This window comes from Ranitomeya imitator, chromosome 2, assembly GCF_032444005.1.
Source record: "Ranitomeya imitator isolate aRanImi1 chromosome 2, aRanImi1.pri, whole genome shotgun sequence".
NCBI lineage: Eukaryota > Metazoa > Chordata > Amphibia > Anura > Dendrobatidae > Ranitomeya > Ranitomeya imitator.
The window spans coordinates 796,742,602-796,764,610 of NC_091283.1; the positions used below are offsets into that span (position 1 = coordinate 796,742,602).

General features: G+C 44.4%; 1 protein-coding gene across 3 annotated transcripts in view; it reads left to right on the forward strand.

Moving 5' to 3' along the window:
• SEMA4G (semaphorin 4G) overlaps positions 1-22,009 on the forward strand; it is a 205,753-nt gene that overhangs the window by 49,195 nt on the left and 134,549 nt on the right. For all 3 annotated transcript variants that reach the window (XR_011318531.1, XM_069753730.1, XM_069753731.1), the window contains exon 2: positions 11,285-11,483. Coding sequence is in view for 2 of the 3 variants with exons in the window: in XM_069753730.1 (XP_069609831.1) it covers positions 11,366-11,483 (118 nt within the window). In the remaining variant the exon portion in view is untranslated. The remainder of the gene's footprint in view (positions 1-11,284; positions 11,484-22,009) is intronic.

Here is a 22,009-nt window from a genome sequence, read left to right on the forward strand (position 1 = left end):
ATAGAATGTTCTGCACCGTTGATTATGGCCCCATAGATGCTCCATAAAAAGCTGTGCAATATATAATGCTCTGCACCGTTCATTATGGCCCCATAGATGCTCCACATAAAGCTGTGCCATATATAATGCTCTGCACCGTTCAGTATGGCCCCATAGATGCTCCACATAAAGCTGTGCCATATGTAATGCTCTGCACTCTTCATTATGGCCCCATAGATGCTCCACATAAAGCTGTGCCATATATAATGCTCTGCACCGTTCATTATGGCCCCATAGATGCTCCACATAAAGCTGTGCCATATATAATGCTCTGCACCGTTCATTATTGCCCCATAGATGCTCCACATAAAGCTGTGCCATATATAATGCTCTGCACTCTTCATTATGGCCCCATAGGTGCTCCATAGAAAGCTGTGCCATATGTAATGCTCTGCACCGTTCATTATGACCCCATAGGTGCTCCATACAAAGCTGTACCCCATATATAATGCTCTGCACTCTTCATTATGGCCCCATAGGTGCTCCATAGAAAGCTGTGCCATATATAATGCTCTGCACCGTTCATTATGGCCCCATAGATGCTCCATAGAAAGCTGTGCCATATAGAATGCTCTGCACTGTTCATTATGGCCCCATAGATGCTCCATATAAAGCTGTCCAATATATAATGCTGCAATAAAAAAAAAATCGCATACTCACCTCTCTTGCTCAGGATGCCGGCACTTTCAATATTTACCTGCTCCTCGTGCGGCTCCGTCTCCAGCACAGACGCTCAGCAGAGGGCGCGCACTGACTACGTCACCGCGCCCTCTGACCTGAGCGTCACTGCCAGAGGACGTTAAAGACGGAGCCGCACCGGAGCGAGGAGCAGGTAAATATCGTGCAGCGCTGCACTCCCTGTATACTTACCTGCTCCCGGCGCGGTCCCTGCAGTCCCAGCTTCTCCCGGCGCTGCATCTTCTTCCTGTATTGAGCGGTCACAGTTACCGCTCATTTTCAGTCATGAATATGCGGCTCCACCTCTATGGGAGGTGGAGCCGCATATTCATGACTGTAATGAGCGGTACCATGTGACCGCTCAAAACAGGAAGAAGATGCAGCGCCGGGAGAAGCTGGGACTGCAGGGACCGCGCCGGAGCAGGCAAGTATAACTAGAGAGCCACCGCCCCCCCCTCCCCTGCTGACCCCTGCGTATGACTCGAGTAAAAGCCGAGAGGGGGACTTTCAGCCCAAAAAAATGGGCTGAAAATCTCGAGCATATACGTTATGTATATGTATGTATATCTATATCTATCTATCTATCTATCTATCTAATCTCATAAAAACCTGTTATAAGCAATAGTTCATTTTCTGATGACACATTCCCAGAAAGGGATTTAAATTTTAGTAACTTTTTTTATTCTGTGTATGGTGAAAAAATTAACTAAAATGTTCTTTATAAATTTCATGTTAAAGATCTCAGCCTGTTGTCATCCATAATGAGACGTTCTACAATCACTTTACTATTTTATAATTTTTTTTTATATAAATATCTTAATTTGCTAAAACTATACTCCAGTCCATCATGGTAATGTTTGCAGAGCTAAAATATATAATGAGTAGATTAGTAAATTGGCGTCTTGTATTGATCCACGACACATGACATCTTCCATGGCAGCTACTGTCAAGTGTACAGTATATGATGCTTTGTGAGAAAATTAGTTGCTACATTTAAGCCTTCTGGGGACAATCCGTAAAAAAAATCTCTCTTAAATAGCGTTCGTACATAACCGTATAATTACAGCGGTGCTGAAAGTTCAGTCTATTGAGGCAAATTGTTATTGTCACTGTGATATAATGCATGTGTGGGGTATTAATAAGTAATATGGTAATGACACGCCGGAGAGCTTTGTTTTCATCAGCGGTATACTAAATACATATTGCTTTACAGAAAGCTACCTGCCTGGGCGAACACGAGATGTTAGGAATTGGTAAAGCAATTCTTATTCATTATTGTGCCGGTTTTATTAGTCTCTAAACAAAGCCTTATTAAAAGCGTAAAAATGTCCTTTGGATTTACAAAGACTTGTAAAATTAAAACGTGAGTGTGCAAAATATCTTCTACACCAAAGCGCCAATCTTAAATGGTCACTATTGTTTCCACCAACGCCGCGTAATTCAACAGAACAAGGGAATGAATATAAGAAATGTTTGTAAAATATCTTCACAAAGAAATGTTTCTGTCTCCACTGATCGCACCACTGATGGATTGGATACAGACCGAACCCCTGTTCAATAACAATACATGGGTCCTTTCCAACCCAAGAGCTCCTAAAAATGCAAAGTTTTCACCTGCTATGGAGGTAGAAATGGGCTTCCTTACCTCTTGGGTACCTGTACGCCCGCACAGGTTGCACCAATGATATGTCCGCCCCTGGCTGAACAACTAATTTCCGTCTTCTGTCAGCTCAGTGACTTGTCAGTTTATACTGCCTATTATACTTTATATACTGTAGAGGCAGAGGGAGTGAGGAGCTATTGGCACAGAGACAAGCAGATCATGCTGCAGCTTTATGCAACCGTTTAAGGCTACGTTCACATTAGCGTTGCGCCGCCCTGCGTCGGCGACGCAACGCGCGAAGCACGGAAAAACTCGCGCAAACGCGCGCAAAAACGCGTGCGTTTTGCGACGCGTGCGTCGTTTTTGACGAAAATCGGACGCACAGAAAATGCAACTTGTTGCATTTTCTTGCGTCCGACGCTAGCGTCGGAAACGACGCACGTGGCGAAAAACGCCACCCAAAAAACGCACGCGTCCCCTATGTTAAACATAGGGGCGCGTCGCCGCTGCGTCGCCGACGCAACAGCGGCGCAACGCTAATGTGAACGTAGCCTTACTTCACTTCAGTGCTGAATTCACAGCCACACTTCTCAGTAATGAACATTTGAAACAATATGCAGGGAAGGGGGGTGGGGGGTAGTGGGGGTCTGGAAACTGGTGTACAATGCAGGACATGTGTAAGAATGACAAGGGTTTTTGTAAATTTTATGTGTACACACACAAATATATACGGTGTATATTCACTGCTCAAAAAAATAAAGGGAGCACTAAAATCCCACATCCTAGATATCACTGATTGAATTATTCCAGTTGTAAATCTTTATTCATTATATAGTGGAATGTGTTGAGAACGGTGAAACCTAAAAATGATCTATGTAAATCACAACTAATATTCCATGGAGGTCTGGAGTTGGAATGATTCTCAAAATCAAAGTGGAAAATCAAATTGCAGGCTGATCCAACTTCTGTGGAAATGCCTCAAGAAAAGGATATGATGCTCAGTGGTGTGTGTGGCCTCCACGTGCCTGTATGACCTCCCTACAACGCCTGGGCTTGTTCTTGATGAGGCGGCAGATGGTCTCCTGAGGGATCTCCTCCCAGACCTGGACTAAAGCATCCGCCATCTCCTGGACAGTTTGTGGTGCAACATGACATTGGTGGATGCAGCGAAACATGATGTCCCAGATGTGTTCAATCGGATTCAGGTCTGGGGAACAGGCGGGCCAGTCCACAGCTTCAATGCCTTCATCTTGCAGGAACTGCTGACACACTCCAGCCACATGAGGTCTGGCATTGTCCTGCATTAGGAGGAACCCAGGGCTAACCACACCAGCATATGGTCTCACAAGGGATCTGAGGATCTCATCTTGGTACCTAATGGCAGTCAGGCTACCTCTGGTGAGCACATGGAGGGCTGTGCAGCCCTCCAAAGAAATGCCACCCCACACCATTACTGACCCACTGCCAAACCGGTCATGCTGAACAATGTTGCAGGCAGCAGATTGCTCTCCACGGCGCCTCCAGACTCTGGCACATATGCTCAGTGTGAACCTGCTTTCATCTGTGAAGAGCACAGGGCGCCAGTGGTGAATTTGCGAATCCTGGTGTTCTGTGGCAAATGCCAGGCGTCCTTCACGGTGTTGGGCTTTGAGCACAACCCCCATCTGTGGACGTCAGGCACTCAGACCATCCTCATGGAGTCGGTTTCTAACCATTTGTGCAGACACATGCACATTTGTGGCCTGCTGGAGGTCATTTTGCAGGGCTCTGGTAGTGCTCCTCCTGTTCCTCCTTGCACAAAGGCGGAGATAGTGGTCCTGCTGCTGGGTTGTTGCCCTCCTACGGCCCCCTACACGTCTCCTGGTGTACTGGCATGTCTCCTGGTAGCGTCTCCAGTCTCTGGACACTACGCTGACAGACACAGCAAACCTTCTTGCCACAGCTTGCATTGATGTGCCTGGATGAGCTGCACTACCTGAGCCACTTGTGTGGGTTTGTGGGTTGTAGAGTCCGTCTCATGCTACCACGAGTGTGGCAGCACAACCAACATTCAAAAGTGACCAAAACAACAGCCAGAAAGCATTGATGCTGAGATGTGGTCTGTGGTCTCCACCTGCACCACTCTTTTATTGAGGTTGCCAAGAGGATTTTCACCTTCCTCACTGAGCACAACGTCCTCAGCAAGAGCCAAGCAGGGTTCATGCCGAACCACCGCACCACTGACCACATCTATACTCTGCACAGCCTCATTCAGAGACACGTCTACAATACAAAGAATGGGAAGATATACGCCTGCTTTGTGGACTTTAAAAAGGCCTTTGATTCAGTGTGGCACCCGAGCTTATTCCTGAAACTGCTGGAGAGTGGAATAGGAGGAAAGACCTACGATGTCATCAAAAGCTCCTACACCGAGAACCGCTGCAGCGTGAGTGTGAACGGCAAAAGAACCGCTTATTTCCAGCAGAGCCGCGGAGTCAGACAAGGCTGCAGCCTAAGTCCAACGCTCTTCAACATCTACATCAACGAGCTGGCTACCGCCCTGGAATCCTCCTCAGCACTAGGTCTCACCCTCCACGACGCTCAGGTGAAATTCCTGCTGTATGCAGATGACCTGCTGCTGCTGTCACCAACCGAGAAAGGCCTCCAGGACAATCTGAAAATCCTAGAGAAATTCAGCTCCACCTGGGCTCTACCGGTCAACCTAAAGAAAACCAACACCATGGTGTTCCAGAGGAGAAAGAGAAGATCAGACCAACACCCATCATTTATCCTCAACAACTGCGACCTCACAGGAGCAGACAAATATACCTACCTGGGCCTAGAGATTCACCGGTCAGGGAGCTTCAAACAAGCCATAGAGACCCTGAAAGACAAGGCCTGTCCGAAGGACACTCTACCATCTGAAGCCACCAGTGAGGGTCTGGCTAAAAATCTTCGACTCCATCATCGCCCCAATCCTCCTGTATGGCAGCGAAGTCTGGGGTCCTCACACCTACCCAGACTGGTCAAAGTGGGATTCCAGTCCAACAGAAATATTCCACCTGGAATTCTGCAAGCACCTTCTCCAGGTCCATCGGAGCACCTCCAACAGTGCCTGTCGGGCCAAGCTGGGCAGATTCCCTCTACACCTAACAGTTCTAAAGAGAGCGCTGTCATTCCGGGCTCACCTGCATAGGAGCAATCCAAGCTCCCATCACCATAAAGCCCTGATACATGTAGGTGAAACAGAAAAACCAGAACCCTCAGAACAGCCCAGCCAAACCCAACCGGACCAGAACACCAATCACAACAACCTGACAAAAGCCGGAATTAGGAAGATGGCAGACGAAGGCCAGGAGAGGTATGTCAGTGACTGGAAGAATGATATCATCAGCTCACAGAAACTGACCATGTACTGGAGCCTGCAGAGAGACTACAGACTGGCCCCATATCTGGAGAAACTCCCGGACCCCAGATCCTGAGCCGATATAGACTCAGCGCCCACAGTCTGGCCATCGAATGTGGCCGACACAGGCAGAGCTACAAGCCCAGGGGAGGAAAGACTGTGCCAACACTGTGATCAGGAGGCCATAGAGGACGAAACCCACTTCCTGCTACACTGCTCCAAATACTCAGCAGTGAGGGAGACTCACTTCAGGAGACTCTCACATCTCTTCCCAGACTTCTTTACCATGAAGGAGGAAGAGAAAACATATATCCTGCTGGGAGAAGAAGAGAGCGCAGTGGAGATAGCAGCGCGGTATGTGAGCGAATGTCATAGACTGCGAGAAAGAGAACTATGATGCCATGGACTATAGCCCCCAACCTGGACCTGCCCCATCCACCTCCCCTATGCCATGGACTATAGCCCCCACAATGGATCTGCCCCATCCACCTCCCCTATGCCATGGACTATAGCCCCCACAATGGATCTGCCCCATCCACCTCCCCTATGCCATGGACTATAGCCCCCACAATGGATCTATTCCATCCATCTCCCCTATGCCATGGACTATAGCCCCCACCCTGGATCTGCCCCCATCCACCTCCCCTATGCCATGGACTATAGCCCCCACAATGGATCTGCCCCATCCACCTCCCCTATGCCATGGACTATAGCCCCCACAATGGATCTGCCCCATCCACCTCCCCTATGCCATGGACTATAGCCCCCACCCTGGATCTGCCCCCATCCACCTCCCCTATGCCATGGACTATAGCCCCCACCCTGGATCTGCCCCCATCCACCTCCCCTATGCCATGGACTATAGCCCCCACAATGGATCTGCCCCCATCCACCTCCCCTATGCCATGGACTATAGCCCCCACAATGGATCTGCCCCATCCACCTCCACTATGCTATGGACTATAACCCCCACAATGGATCTGCCCCCATCCACCTTCCCTACAGCTCCTACCCAACATCCCCACAGTCCCTATCCCTATTGCCTTTATACACTTGCTTTGGCAAAACTGATGTGTATTTGGTCCTGCCAATAAAGCTTCTTTGAATCTTGAATCTTGTGTCTTGATAATTGCCAATAATTTCCATCTGTTGTCTATTCCATTTGCACAACAGCATGTGAAATTGTCAATCAGTTCTGCCTCCTAAGTGGACAGTTTGGTTTCACAGAAGTTTGATATATGCATATGCAGCATCAATGGTAAAACGATCTAATGTTAAAAATAATAATAAAAAAAAGGTTATTCTCACCCTCCGACGTGGCGCTGTCCTTGGCAGTGCAAGCGGCAGGTTCCGGTGCTAAGGATGCTATGCGAGAAGGACCTTCCATGATGTCACGGTCATATGACCGCGACGTCATCACAGGTCCTGCGCTCATACCAACCCTGGGACCGGAAACTGCCACGTGCACTGCACACAGGTGCCAAGACTTCAAGGGCCCTTCGGAAGGTGAGTATATGTTTATTTTTTATTTTAAGTCTTTTTTTAACCACGCATATAGTGCCCACATTGCTATATACTACGTGGGCAGTGTTACATACTGCGTGGGCTGCGTTATGTACTGCATGGCTGCTATGTACTACATGGGCAGTGTTATGTACTGTGTGGGCTGCGTTATATACTACATGGCTGCTATATACTACATGGGCAGTGTTATATACTATGTGAGCAGTGTTATATACTGTGTGGGCTGCGTTATATACTGCATGGCTGCTATATACTACGTGGTAAGTGTTATATGTGTTATATGTGTTATATGTTATATGTGGGCAATGTTATATACAGCGTGGACTTTGTTATAAACTGTTTGGCCTGTGTTATATACTGCGTGGCCACTGTTATATACTGCGTGGCCTGTATTAACGCATCGGGTATTCAAGAATGTTCGGGCCTGTGCTATATACTATGTGGCTGCTATATACATACATATTCTAGTATACCCGATGCATTAGAATCGGGCCACCATCTAGTATGTACACTTGCTCCAGCAGCCGCCTGTAGTGCGTTTCGCGGTCAAGCTTTCTCAAAAGGGGTTGAACATTGACTATTCTAATATGTTTAGTCCACATACCTGAACTGCAGCTGAATCATGGCGCACGCGCTCTAGAAACCAAGCTCCACAACCCCCGCAGCCGTCACCGCCGTTCGCGCATGAGCGCGGAAATCCGCCAGGTGACGTCATCTAACATGCACACTCAGAAGATACTGATAGTCACTGGAGAGGTGAGACGCAATGGAATCATAGTGCGCATGCGCGCTCACAGCGGCCATTTTTTTGATGCTCATGGAGACCGCCATCATTCGGGGGATGGGACGTAAGTCTATATACACTGACCTCAGTAAATATTCTATATTACGTGTATAATAAGACATATCAATAAGTATCATTAAATCATGAACCCAAGTGAAAGTCATGACAAAAACAATATACATAATGTACAATTATTAACAAGAAATTAAATACATACTAATAAAGTGACGAAAGTGCATTATAATCACATGATTCAGATCACTGAAAACGTGATACATCTTAAAAAAAAAAAAGGGGGTAAGGCTGTTTACACGCTGCGGATTTTTTTGCAGATCCGCAGCGTTTCCGCAGTTGTGGGTCAGCAGCAGTTTCCCATGCGTTTACAGTACTATGTACACCTATGGGAAACGTAATCCGCAGTCCACATGCTGCGGAAAAAAAACGTGTGGAAACGCAGCGGTTTACATTCTGCAGCATGTCAATTCTTTGTGCGGAATCCGTAGCGGTTTTACACCTGCTCCATAATAGAAAACCGCAGGTGTAAAACCGCAGCGGAATCCGCACAAAATCTGCGGTAATTCCGCAGGAGATCCGCAGGTAAAACGCAGTGCCTTTTTACCTGCGGTTTTCACAAATCCGCTGCGGAAAAATTCGCAGACCTCAAGCATACGTGTGCACATACCCTAAAACATCCTTTTCCATTTAGCAAAAGTAAAGTGACTATTGTGCCTACGTGATACCCATCACAATGTGACAGTGTGATTACAATTATATATTAAGATAAGAAAATATGCATTATCTAAAAGAGAAGGAAAAAACATCCCTTCCATTCATGAAAGTGACCGAGGAGGCAAGCGGAATCCAGAACAAACGGCAATGATCTCAGACAGCCGGGCCTTTCAGCGCAAGTGCGCAATGTAAATACTAGATAAAAAGAAAGACAATAAAACCATGTAAAACATAAAAACATGGTGGAAAAGACTCCACAAAAGGAGAGGAAGGAGACCAAAATATCACTCACAAAGATTTTTTTTCGTTCAGCCATAAATAAATGGCACTATACTTGTACATTCAATGTTAAGGGGAACTAAAATGACGGTGGAACAGCGGCACACAACCAGTATGCACAGGTCGGGGAACAGAGGGGACAGGTCACAGGAAGGGAACAAAACTTAATTTTTCATTCAGCCCTTTGGGGGCCACTGTATCAAGGGTGACAATCCATCTGCATTATGAAACGCGCGTTGGGGCTGCTGGGGCAAGTGGGAGAGCCGTCCACTCACTTATGGGTAAGCATGTATGAATGACCAATTGACTGGGAGTGATTTACGGGGCACTGCCTTTGGCACCCACTTAGTTTGTTAAACCTCTCTGCCATGTGGATGGTATTATGTAATTACGGTCATTGATGGATAACTTGCTCTGGATGTACTTGGCTCTTCTACCTAAACCAGCGTACCTTCATGTGTCCTCCATATTTCCTCACTGTATGGGCTACAATGTTTATTTATTGATTTGTATTCATAATTGTATTAATAAAGTCCCTTTTTTATGATTAGTATGTTTTGCGGGATTTTTATACTCGTTTCTTCATTTTATTCTATGTCTTGCAGCCTTGTCCGACTGCTCCTAGGCGATTGTGGTTTCATTGCAACTCTCTCCAAAATGGAGGATCCTTCTGTTAGCCCATTCCTCTTTTAGTGATGCCTTCCTTTTATCTGTCTGCCTGCCTGCCTGACTGTTGTTCTGTCTGTCCATCTATGTATCTGTTAATTTGCTCCACCTCCAGTCAAAATGTATATCCATTGATAAGAATAGATACCTTTAGTGGGAGCGTCCTGAAAGAAAGAGCACAATCCAAAATATGCAAAGGCATCATCTTAATCTGCTACCCCGCTATAGTCCAGTGATGATTTAATACCTTTACTAATTTTTTATATCTAAGATTTCTCGCCTTGGCATCTAAAGAGTTGAGCGATGGCGGTCTTACGCAGATGGTTGCACTCGACTTTGGCACTTGGTAGTTTATAGATTAATTCAGAGCAGAAAAATATAAAACTTGATGCATCTCCATTAATATGAGACTTGACATTTTCCCAGAAAAGCTAGCTGAGCAGTTGACTTGAAGGGGAGACCTCCAGAATACAGATGAGGGAGGCTGGCCGGGTCTTCTGCTGAATCTGCAATGACTAATGATACAAAATACTTTTCTATGTTGGGCATAAATGTAATGTTACAAATGTTTTGGAAATGGGTTAACACTAGAAGTCCCAGAAATTTCGAGCTCCAAAGGTTCCAAAGGTAGAAATGTTAAATGACCCCTCTCTGGGACTTCTAGTGTTAATGCATAAAAATTGACTTATTTGTAAGTTCTCCAATCTGAGAAAGCAGGGGTCCGCCTTGTGTTATCATCTCAATCTGCCCAAACCCCTGATAATCTAATTTGTATGAGAAAGTTGCAAGATGACAACTTTTTTTTTATTTTTAAAGGTTACCGGGTGCCCAGGTGTTTGCTGTGTAATCTGAGAGCAGCATGTTGTCTGGACAGAGACACTGATCTGAGTGATGTATCGCTTACTGGGCTGTTTGCTGTCATTTTGATAAAATCCTATTTTTCTCCGCTGCCGATCTGACATCAGAAAGCTGAGCTGGGTATAACTCAGTTCACACCACTGGTGGGCAGCTTTTTCCCCATGTACACCGAAAGCCGATAATCAGTAGTAGGGACAAGGTTAAACCGAGCAGGAGAGGACTACATGGCACGAGACAACTAGTCCTCTATTGATAATCTCCTGCTGATAAAACATAGATTTTATTGAAATTACAAATAGCAGCCCAAATAGGATGTGATACATCTCTGGAATTAGGGTCTCTGTCCATACACCATGCTGCTCTCGGATTGCATGTAAACCTGCTGACAGATAACCTTTCATAAAGTGTGTGATATAGAAAATAAAATAATTTCCAAAGTAAAAAAAAGTCATAAAAAGTGATTTAAACAATAGATAATTTTCTGATTATTTCTTCCCTCTAATGATTTCATGAGCTACAAGCCATAGAACCTTTTTTCCATTTTTACCCTTGTGTCAATTAAATTTTCATTTTCAAGTTTAAAAAAGACCCCAAACGTATATTTATCATGTTACAAGAATTTTCCTGATTTTATTTATTTTACCATATGTTCACGTTTTCCAGGTTGATACTAATAAGGAATATAATGGATTACTGCAGAATAGCCCAGATTCTCACACAGATGTTCTTTATCTTTCAGGATGAAATTACCGGCGGTGAGCGGCAGCTTCTTAAATCTTTCCAGCTTTGAGCACTGAGCACAGGGATTTTGCAGGAGAAGATGAAGAAACGCGCGGCGTGCTACTTTGTGGCGTTTTGTGCAATAACTCTTGGATATCTGTCAGAGAGGTCAGCTGCAGATTTGGATGCGACTCCCAGGATCACGGTGATGTATAACGGTAATGCCGTGGTTATTAAGCTTCTCTTAAGGTGTTTTGAGAACCGATACAGCGGTGAAATCGTGGCATTGTTTTTCGTGGCCGGTCAGCCAGATGACGCGCTCATGTTACGTGGGCTTCTATCAGTCTCGTCCATCAGACACTAGTGACTGGTTAATGAGCGATGGAGCGCTGACACATGCTGGTAGCAGCATTTTGTGTTTACGGAGGATGATTTCTTACTGTTAATGATGATTAGCTGCTTTATGTAGATGACTCGGGCAGAAAGGAGCCATGATGATGATGATGATGATGATGCAAGGAGCGCAGATCATTTCCTGCATGTCTCTACCAACATGCTAATGATGTGTTAAAAGACTTGACTTGTCGTCTCCTTGGGGAGATGTGTGATTATTGCTACTGATAAATCTAGAAACATTTTTGGGCTTTCAAAAAAGATGCTACATTTGTTTCTTTACTGTTTGGTCAAGTTTTTTCTTAGTTACATCTGTTTCTCCTTAAACCCGGGAGGTTGTCAATATACTTTACATTACACTCTTTCACAAAACTTGTTGCCGAACTTTTAAATAGTCCCGTTTGGTAAACCTGCCTATCAGTGTATCAGCAGCACATCACAGACCAGAAGAACCCTGAAATATCAGAAGAGAATGGTTGAAAGAGTTTTTTCTATTTTCAAAAAGGAAGGAAATTTCAAGTCAATGCCACACGGAGATTTTTGGTGGCTCTCAAATTGTGGGACCTCTGCGACTGGAAATGACTTGATTAGCCATGTTGGAACTTTTTTGCAACCATTTCTAGATCAAGTGCAATTTTTTTTTCTCTCCTACAAGAAACCGGTTATTTTTAGTGATGAGCGAACGTGCTCCGATAAGGTGTTATCTGAGCATGCTCGTGTGCTGACCTAGTGACTTTGGTGTGCTCGAATAATATGTTCTAGTCCCCGCGGCTGCATGTCTCGAGACTGTTCTACAGCCGCAGCATATGCAGGGATGGCCTGTTTGTTATAGTCCCTGCACGTGTTGCAGCTCTGGAACCAGGGCCCGGTGTCAGCACCCGGCACACCCGGGCAAGTGCCGGGGCCCTGAGCAGGCAGGGGGCCCACTCGCCGTTAGAGACACTGGCGCGCTATAGTGCCGGCCCCCGTGAGTGGACCCCCGCGCCTGCTCCGGGCCCTGGAACTTGCGATACTTACCTCTCTCGGTTCCAGCACTGCAGCGTCTTCCATCCTCTAACTGTGACGTTCAGGTCAGAGGGCGCGATGACGTCACCAGTGCGCGCCCTCTGCCTGAGCAGTCGCAGCACAGAGAGCAGGAAGACGCCGACGGTGAGGAGTCCAGAGCAGAGCAGCGTCAAGCAATGAGAGGTGAGTATTTCATTTTTTTTTTTATATATATTTGGAGAAATATATGGGGACCATCAGTAGGGGCCCATATATGGAGCACTATATGGAGCTAATTCTATATGAAGCATCTTATGGGGCCAATAATATAGGGAGCATCTTATGAAGCCAGTTCTATAGGGAGCATTATATGGGGCCAATTTAATATGGAGCATCTTATGGGGCCAATTCAATATGGAGCAGTTTTTGGAGACAATTACATATGGAGCAGTATATGGGGCCAATAATATATGAAGCATCTTATGGGACTAATTATAAATGGAGCATTTTATATGGCCAATTATTTTTGGAGCATTATATGGGTCCCATTCTGTAAGGAGTATTATATGGGGCCCATTCTGTATGGAGCAATATATGGGACTCAGTATACTGTATGGGGCCGATCATATACTGTATGGAGAATTAAATGTGGCTCACTATACTGTATGGAGCATTATATGGGGTCAATTCCGTATGGAGCAATATATGTGGCTCATTCTGTATGGAGCACTCTGTGGTGCCCATTATACTGTATGGGGCAATATATGGGGCTTATTCTGTTAGGAGCAATTTATGGGGCTCATTATTCTGTATAGAGGACTATGTGGTGCCAATTATACTGTATGGAGCACTATATGGGGCCATTAAACTGTATGGGGCAATATATGGGGCTCATTATTCTGTTTGGAGCAATATATGGGGCTCATTATTCTGTTTGGAGCAATATATGGGGCTCATTATTCTGTATAGAGGACTATACTGTCCGGTTTCTGAGCTAATGTAGAATGCACAATAGATATCACTCATGCAATGTAAGAAGTATGTGAAATCTTTGGCATTGTACTATACCTATATTTCTCTGCCATATACGTGCATTATGATTTGTGGTATGTGTTAAAGGGGCCCACCGGGACTCTTTCGCCCAGGGCCCATGAAAACCTGGAGCCGGCCCTGTTTGGAACAACCGCGAGACATGCAGCCGCGGGGACTTGAACATATTTTTTGAGTACGCTGAAGCCACTCTGTTAATACACGAGCATGCTCAGATAACACCTCATCTGAGCACATTCGCTATCACTAGTGATTTTTCATCAAATGGCCTGTGTCAGCAAGTCACCGTGCAATCCTGTAATCCAGCCTTATAATTTTTCCCTTTTTTGCTATATGGCTGCCGGATGTTTGTGAACATCAGTGGCGTGTCTTTATTATAGTCATGAAGGGATGATTCCTTGTCACCTGCACAGATTGGCAGAGGGAATATTCCCCAGGGATTCTGTCCTTGAATATATACAAATCATTAGTTTATTTTCTGCTGAGCTTTTTCTTCCATGTAAACAAAGCTGATGTGTCTAACCTTGACTCCTACCAAATGCTTTCATCTTCTTATCATCTTTATCTACCGATTTTGCTAATTTTGAGCACTTTAGCCAATTATTTTCCCGAAAAAAACTGGAAACTATGAAAAGGCAGATCAGTCTATTTGAAAAGGAACCTAGAAGGAAGATTTTGAATTGTTACTCATTTTTTAGCATTTCAATCATGGTTGGCTTCCTTGTAAGTTTGTGGTCCTCAGCAGGCTGACCAGGTTAATGTGCCATTGTAATTTAAAGGATTTCTCCACAAATGTTATATTAATGGCATATCTAATGGATAGTCTGTGGATTAGATCATTGGGGGTCAGACACCCCCAAAGATCAGCTGCTCAGCTGCCCGGACGTTGGCAGTTGAGCATTACGCCTTCTAGTGATGACGGCCCGGTACTGCACATCCGTGGCTATTCGAGTAATTAGGAGTAGATCTGCAGGACCTGGCAGCATGACTCAGATTTTTTTTTTTTTACAAAATTGTGAACTACGGAACAGAGTCATCAAGACGGAGGCCGCTGTCCTCCCAATCCAACCGCACTTCTAGTCTTGTGACGTTTCTTCTTTGCGGTGATGAAACTACACACGTAGTGTCCTCTACTACGCCGCGGTCTCGTAATTCACCTTCCAAACCATTCTTGTTGTTTGTGGAGATCTTTTATTCTTTTGGTGCATTTTCTATGCCTTTTTTTTTCTTTTTTTGATGCGTTTCCCCTTAGTCATCTCTATAAATATTAACATAAGCATCTGTGATAAAAAAAAAAAAAATGCTTTTCACTAAGGCTTTAGAAATAAATTGCGCAATGTGAATAAGTGCTGAGTCTCCCATATAGCCATATACATATGTAGTAATAGTGTGATCCACCGGCACACAAGCGCCTTCTCTTCAGTGATATCACACTCCTCCGCAGCATAATTATCTTTCAGTATAAAGCTGTCAAGGTGAGTTACAATATTGTGATCGCTTTTTCCTGGATGCTTCCTCTGCGTGCTGCTTTCTTTGCTATTAACTGCTTTCCCTGCGATGGGTACATCTCCGCTTGTAGAATATATGACAAGTAGCGAATCTGATCTGTGCTCTACATCCGTATGACAATACTACTTGGCGGCTCTATTAGAAACAAAGGATTTATAGGCTCGAGTAGTTGCCCATCTGCATGAAAACTTATATAATTGTGCTGATATTAACATAGTTATCAATTATACACGTTATAAGTGGCAGAACTTCTGCTGTCATTTAGCCGCTTCTCCCCATCTCCCAGAGGGAGCCCATAGACAGAACTCGCTGAAGTACCATTCACGACCACAGGAGGGAGTTCGACAACAGAATTCACAACAAAGCCCCAAACAAACATACTTTTATTCTTATAAGCCAGTAATATTGACATTTAAGTTGACATTTGATGTAACATATTGTTTTGTTATACTGGATGACTAGAGATGCAGGCAAATTGAACAATGATGTTTGCTGCTATGTTGATTACACATTGTCCAGGCCAGGATGCTTGTTGACTTTCAAAACAGAGGAGGAAAAAGTATGCAAATAGATTAAATATTAAAATAATGCAAGTTGATCTCATCACTATTCTTCCCCTTTATCTCTGGATGCTGGCTTGAAGGACAGTTGTTAACTATAAAAAGAGGATTTATGCACCTCTGTATCAGATACCTCCATGTACAGAGATTCAGCCAAGACATCCAAACATCCATAGAACCAGAGACTCTTTACAAGTCAGCAGCCAAGACATCATGGCTACATCACGAGGGATACAGATTTGTCACTCTGCAGGATGCCAGCTTAGGGGACAACTGCCCCAGCTGAAAGAATTCAAATCTGCTCCATTGACCATCACTGAACTATGGATGCGTTTGAGGTAGTAAGGATTTGGACCTACCGGTCACCTGAGCCCCATGGATACGTTTGGGAAAGCCAGGAATGAGATCCACCGTTCACCTGGCTCCATGGAGATGTGTAGAGAAGCCAGGTTGTGACCTTCTGGTCAACTGGCCTTGTACCTCAATGGACTGTCCTCTTCCTAAGCTTGTGGTTACCTCCTCTCTGTGTGTGTGCCACAGGCGGAGTAGTCGGCCCTGGAGGCTGCGAATAACAGCTGCTCTTATTCAGTCTTCGAGTCAGCGAAAGGGTGAGACTCTGTAATTTGCACCATCTTGGGTATTTTGCTGGGGTTGTTCTATGTGTTATTTGCCTGTTTTGCTGTTCAATAAAGTATTGCCACGTTGTTTTACCCTCACCAAGTGTTGTCTGGATAGTATTACGCCCACAGGGAAAGGAGAGCAGGCGTTCTGTGCAGCTTCGGCTACCGGACCAGGGCACCCGCTGACCTCCGTGTGTCCACAAAGTGTTTTGTGGAAGAAAAAACACAATTGTAAAAAAATTGATACAGACTAATGACTGTCCAGAGACTATATCTGTAACCCATTATCCTCTTAACTACAATGGGCCTAACCTAAGCATCAGCTACATAAATCAGAGGCAGTAGAGGGGCATCTGATTGCGGGCTTTATTCTGCACACACATGGCTGAGGATCTTCCTAGCTTTGTGGATCTGAGGTGACATCTCTGTCAGGCATAAAGCAGCCTGGTGCCAAACTGCTGATCACTTGTAATCCAGCCATGAGAATGTAATCCCCCAGTAATAAGTCACGTACAGAGGTTTCACTTGTGGAACGGATATGATAAATGTATATGGTAATTCTGCATTTACAAAAGTGACACTAACCATAACCATCATAATTGGAGACAGTCATTGGATCAAGTTCTGCCGCGTGAAACCAGGTTAGGATTGTTCTACTAGTGGCTTTTAAAAGGATTATTAAAAAGTGAGTGTAAAATATTTGCTTATATTGCACCATGGTTTTTGCAAATCCGTGTTTCAAAGATGAGCAATCCATATGTACTCCATTTCCAATAATCCATCCAAAAGCTGCAACAACTTTCATGTTCAAGTGTTAATCATGCAGCTTCTTGGCCAGTTTTACCCTACACAGGGTGGCACTCGCCCAGCCAAAAGCAAAAGTTATCAAGTCGCACTATTTAATGGGGAGATATTCCGCCTCTCACCTCCAGCTAAAAGTGTATTTGTGAGATTAATCATAGATGTTGGATGAAAGGTCCGAGCTCATGATCTCCGATTTATAGTTCATCCCAAAACTGGACGTGGTTGAGGTCTGGGCTCTGTGCGGATGGTCGGGCTCTTCCACACCAAACTCATCTAAACATGGCTTTATGAACCTTGTGCACTAGGTACAGTTATAGGAAACCTAAAAGGGCCTTCCCCTAACTGTTACCACAAAGTTTGAGGCTGCAATTGTCCAATATATCTTGTTTGGCTAAAGCATTAAGATTTCCCTTCACTGGAACAAAGTGGCTTAGGCCAACCCCTGAAGAACAAACCGTAGCATTATCCTCTTCCACCAAACCTTACAGGTGGCACAATACAGTCAGGCACATAAGGTCACCTTGGCATTCACCAAACCAAGACTTGTGACTCAAAGGCCAGATAGAGAAGTGTGATCCATCACTCCACAGGACACGTTTCTGTGCACCTTTGTGAAGAACTTGGCGCATTTTTCAACTGCCTTGTGTCACTTGTGGTATAAATTATAATTGCAGTTTCGACTGCCAAACTTTTGTGACCTTTTGAGTTTAGGATATAATTTCTGATCTTTATCTTTTCCCCCCTGTATGACATTGACCATTCAGAAGAAGGATACATAGTGCAGGGGTAAAAGAACACACCCCCAGAAGAATTTCTTCTCCTGATAGATGTAATGACAGACAGTCCTGCTCTCTGCACCTATTGTGTTGTGTCCTCAGAGCTGAGATGTGATTGCGAACAACTCTAGCAGATTTCATCTCACAACAGTTAGTATGAGGGAGGGGGATACAGCAGAGCTGACAGCACTATTAGAGGAGACTGCAGAGTTGTTTGTAATTACACTCCGCGCTGATCTATGCCGTCTGTCTGTCATTACATCTCACAGGAGAATGTACCTGTTCTCTGTAAGAGGTGTACCCCAATACTTTTGTGCAAATAGTGTATATATAGCCTTTTTCTGCTTTCATGGAGGAAGGCTATTTTTTGAGTGTAAGTGCCCTTACAGCAGATACTATGCAGACGTTTCATGTTATATACGTACCTGTGCAGACTTGAATGGTGTTGGCAAAGCTTTGCACAGAGCATTCAGGCACCATCCGGATTATCATGTGATAGAGGGAAGAGGAGTGTGAATAGTGGAATTTTCCTCTGTGAGATGCCGCTGTGACCTGACAAACTGCTTGATTAGCGCTTGTTTGATCTCATAAAATATGTTTGCGTCTGTTCTTTTTCAATAGGCTTTATAAAAGCTGTTTTATCCCGGTGCAGGAGGTTAATAAACTACAGAAATTATCTTGTAGGAAGAACAAAATGAAAACATAGGCTCGTTCTCGTGAGAAGTGATGTGGTAACGGTGAGAACTGATGCCGACATCCAGATATTCTTCTGTGAAAGGAAATGGGGGAACCATTATGAACGGGGCCCGTCTGAAGCGAGGACTGTAGTTTGCATATCTTGGTGCTGTGGGATGTGGTGTTTGGCCCTTAGCCAGCCAGCGCAATACTAACCAACCATGGAGCTTTCAAATGCAATTATAATGCTAGAGTTCTGTATCATTGCTGCAATGTAATACAGCGTGTGAAGCCAAGGTCTATGGGCATTAAGGAAAACATGCCACTTTTATGAAAATCTGAGGACCCATAGTTAAAACAAAATGACTGTCCTGTGCCCTGATGTTCTTTACATGTGTTACTTTTATTTGTTGATTCCCTTGCTTTTGAGGAAAGGGGTCAGGTTGGAAGAAGGAATGAGAATGATGTATATTATATCATAAAAATCTTTGTTTACTTTTATTGTTCTTGAGAAAATAAATATATAAAATATATAAAATAATGGCCCAAGAAGTTACAAATGCTTTTGGACACATGCCAGTCTAATGTATGTACCGTAACTGTCTAAATCCTCATTCCCTGTAATGTGCTGTCAACTCTGCAGCTTCTTTTCATCAGCTTTCTACCAGCACTATAGGTGCCTGAACACTCATCCCATCACTTCCCAGCATGCATTGTCCCTGCCATTAGCTAATGGTTTGCTTGCCCTGGAATGAAAGCCCACTTTTCTGTTGTACCTCTATGTACCTAAACAGACAAGAGACCAGCAACCGAGAAGGACAAAACTTTATTTTTGGATGGCACTGGACCATGCAAGTCTAGGAGTCTGTGGTAACCATTGTACTGCACTCGGATGACATCTGAGTGCAGTTCGGTTTCCACAGCCTCACAGAATAGAGACGATTGGGACATTTTTTTCTTCAGACCGAGAGAATCTGATGAGACTATGATGACACTCTGATAGAACTCTGATCAGCCATTTGATTAATTGATTTGATTCTCTCGTGTTATAAAAAAAATCTGTACCTGTCCTCAGACTGCATGGTCGCGCACCCCATTCAGTTACTCTAAGTTGTCAGTGAATTTCATATAGTTGCAAGAGGAATAATAGAGGAAGCAGACAACACAAAGTTCTAAGAAATTGTTTCCGAATTATTTCATGGGAATCGCAATCATCTACTAAAACAGACGTCCGGAGAAGACTCCTCTTTATCCTTACGCTGCGTTAGAGCCGTGCTTGTATTGGCTATTATTTGGGTCCCTTCATTATTTCAGTCCCTATGTTGACACACTGCTAGTATTTCCCTGATTATCCTCCTTTTCCTCATTTACAAGTCTTCTATTGCGAATATAATGAAACTGTCCGGACAACTTAACAAAGAAAATATCTCTACTGGAGATCACTCGTTAACGCGGGTGCTAATGAGGACAGTGATTTTGCTGTCAATCACCTAATCGGCTCATTCCTGAGATATTTAGTGCAGAGCCCATTCCCAGGCTCATAAGTCACTTTTACGAGGGTGAACTGATGCTATAGATGCTTGTGCTACGTAACCCGGGCCCGGCACGGCGTAATACGTTATGGTCGCTTAGTCCACGCTGCGTCCCAGATCTCACAATAGCTGTAATATAAAGTCTGAACAACAAACTAAATATAACCAGGCCGAGCTCTTCAGAAATACATCCGAGCGCTCTGTGTATTGGAAAATTGTATTTCGAGGAGGAAAACTGCCGTAAGGCTTTTCTGAAGAATATCATTAGTTTTCCTGGTAAAACGTGTGAAGGTCACGTTCAAGGTTATTATGGATGGAATAATTGTTCAGTGGAAGACTTTTACAATATAAACCATTGATGTGTTTTTATTATGTCATCTATTCAGTGGGAGTTAATTTATTTTTCAGTATTTAGAAGCACCATTAGATCTGTGTATAGCTTGGTGGGCCGGGTAAGGGGGATTCTTCTTAGATTAGGTTTAGTCGAGTTCCACCTGCTCCTTTCAGCAGACCATGTATAGATAAATAACAAGGGTAGAGAACAGTGATGGGGGTAGCTAAATGGGTTGTCCAGGTTTTGGACAAAAATTTGGATTTTCTGTATTGTCTGATTGGTCAGGGTCTGACATCGACTGTTATCAGCGGCAGCCATCGGCCGGGATTACTCACTTGTGTACTGTATATCCGCGTCTTATTGATTTGAATATGAGGCGGCTCTGTAGTGCCAAGCCTCGGCCACTATCAGAAGACGACCAGCTCCACCAGTGACTACCGCCTGACACCGATGACAGCTGATCGTCAGGGGAGCCGGATGTCGGTCTCCAACCGATCAGACATTGATGACCTATCCTAAGGATAGATCATCAGTGCTAGAGTAGTGGACAACCTCTTTCAATAAGTGAAGTTCCGTCCACTATTCATGTGAATGCTGCAGCCAATCCCCGGCCTCATTGACCACATTTTGCACATACAAAAACGTCAATGCTGAGCACAGTGATTAGCTGCAGCGATCTCGTGAATGATGGAATGGTTACAGATCAAAAAGATTTGCAGGCGCTTGTTTGGCATAGACGTTGGTACTGTGTGGCAGTCAGACCGGGGTCTTGCGGACTTCCCCGGCCACCACTCAAATTCCACATTGCTGGATGTCTCTGGCATTAACAAGACCCCTCCAATGTCATGGAAGCTTTGTACGCGCCAGAGATGTCCAAGATGCCGGCATTTGCAGGACTCTGGTCCAGCGTCCATGGAGTACTAACGTGGATGCTGGACCAGGATCCTGTGAACCTTTTTTTTTTTCAGTTGGACGGGACATTATTATGACATGATCACCAGAGCGATGGATCTTCGTCATCAGTAATTATTTCTTTAGTTTATAGCATTCTCTATTCCATGTCAATGATTGTGAAATCCTGGAAAAATTCTTTAAGTGCTACTTTTTTTTTGTGGCCCTGAGAGCTTTAATTCTGCCTAACGGTGGCTTTATAAAACTGCACATTAGTTGTCGATAGACGTCAGACTTTAGTGTATTGCTGTTTCCCTGCCATAGTCATTCCTTTTTCAGGTCAGTATTATGTAGTATATTGCCTTTTCCCTGCCATAGTCATTGCTTTTTCAGGTCAGTATTATACACGCTTCCAATGTATCTGTACTTTTCCAGTTCTTGGAACTTTAAGGCCATGTTCACACGATCCTTTTTTTCATGCGGAATTGCCGCGATTTTCCCGCTGCGGGTCCGCAGCTGTTTTCCATGCAGGGTACATTACATTGTACCCTATTGAAAACAGGAACTGCTGTGCCCACAATGCGGAAAATAAAAAAAAAAAACCGCGCTGAATAGC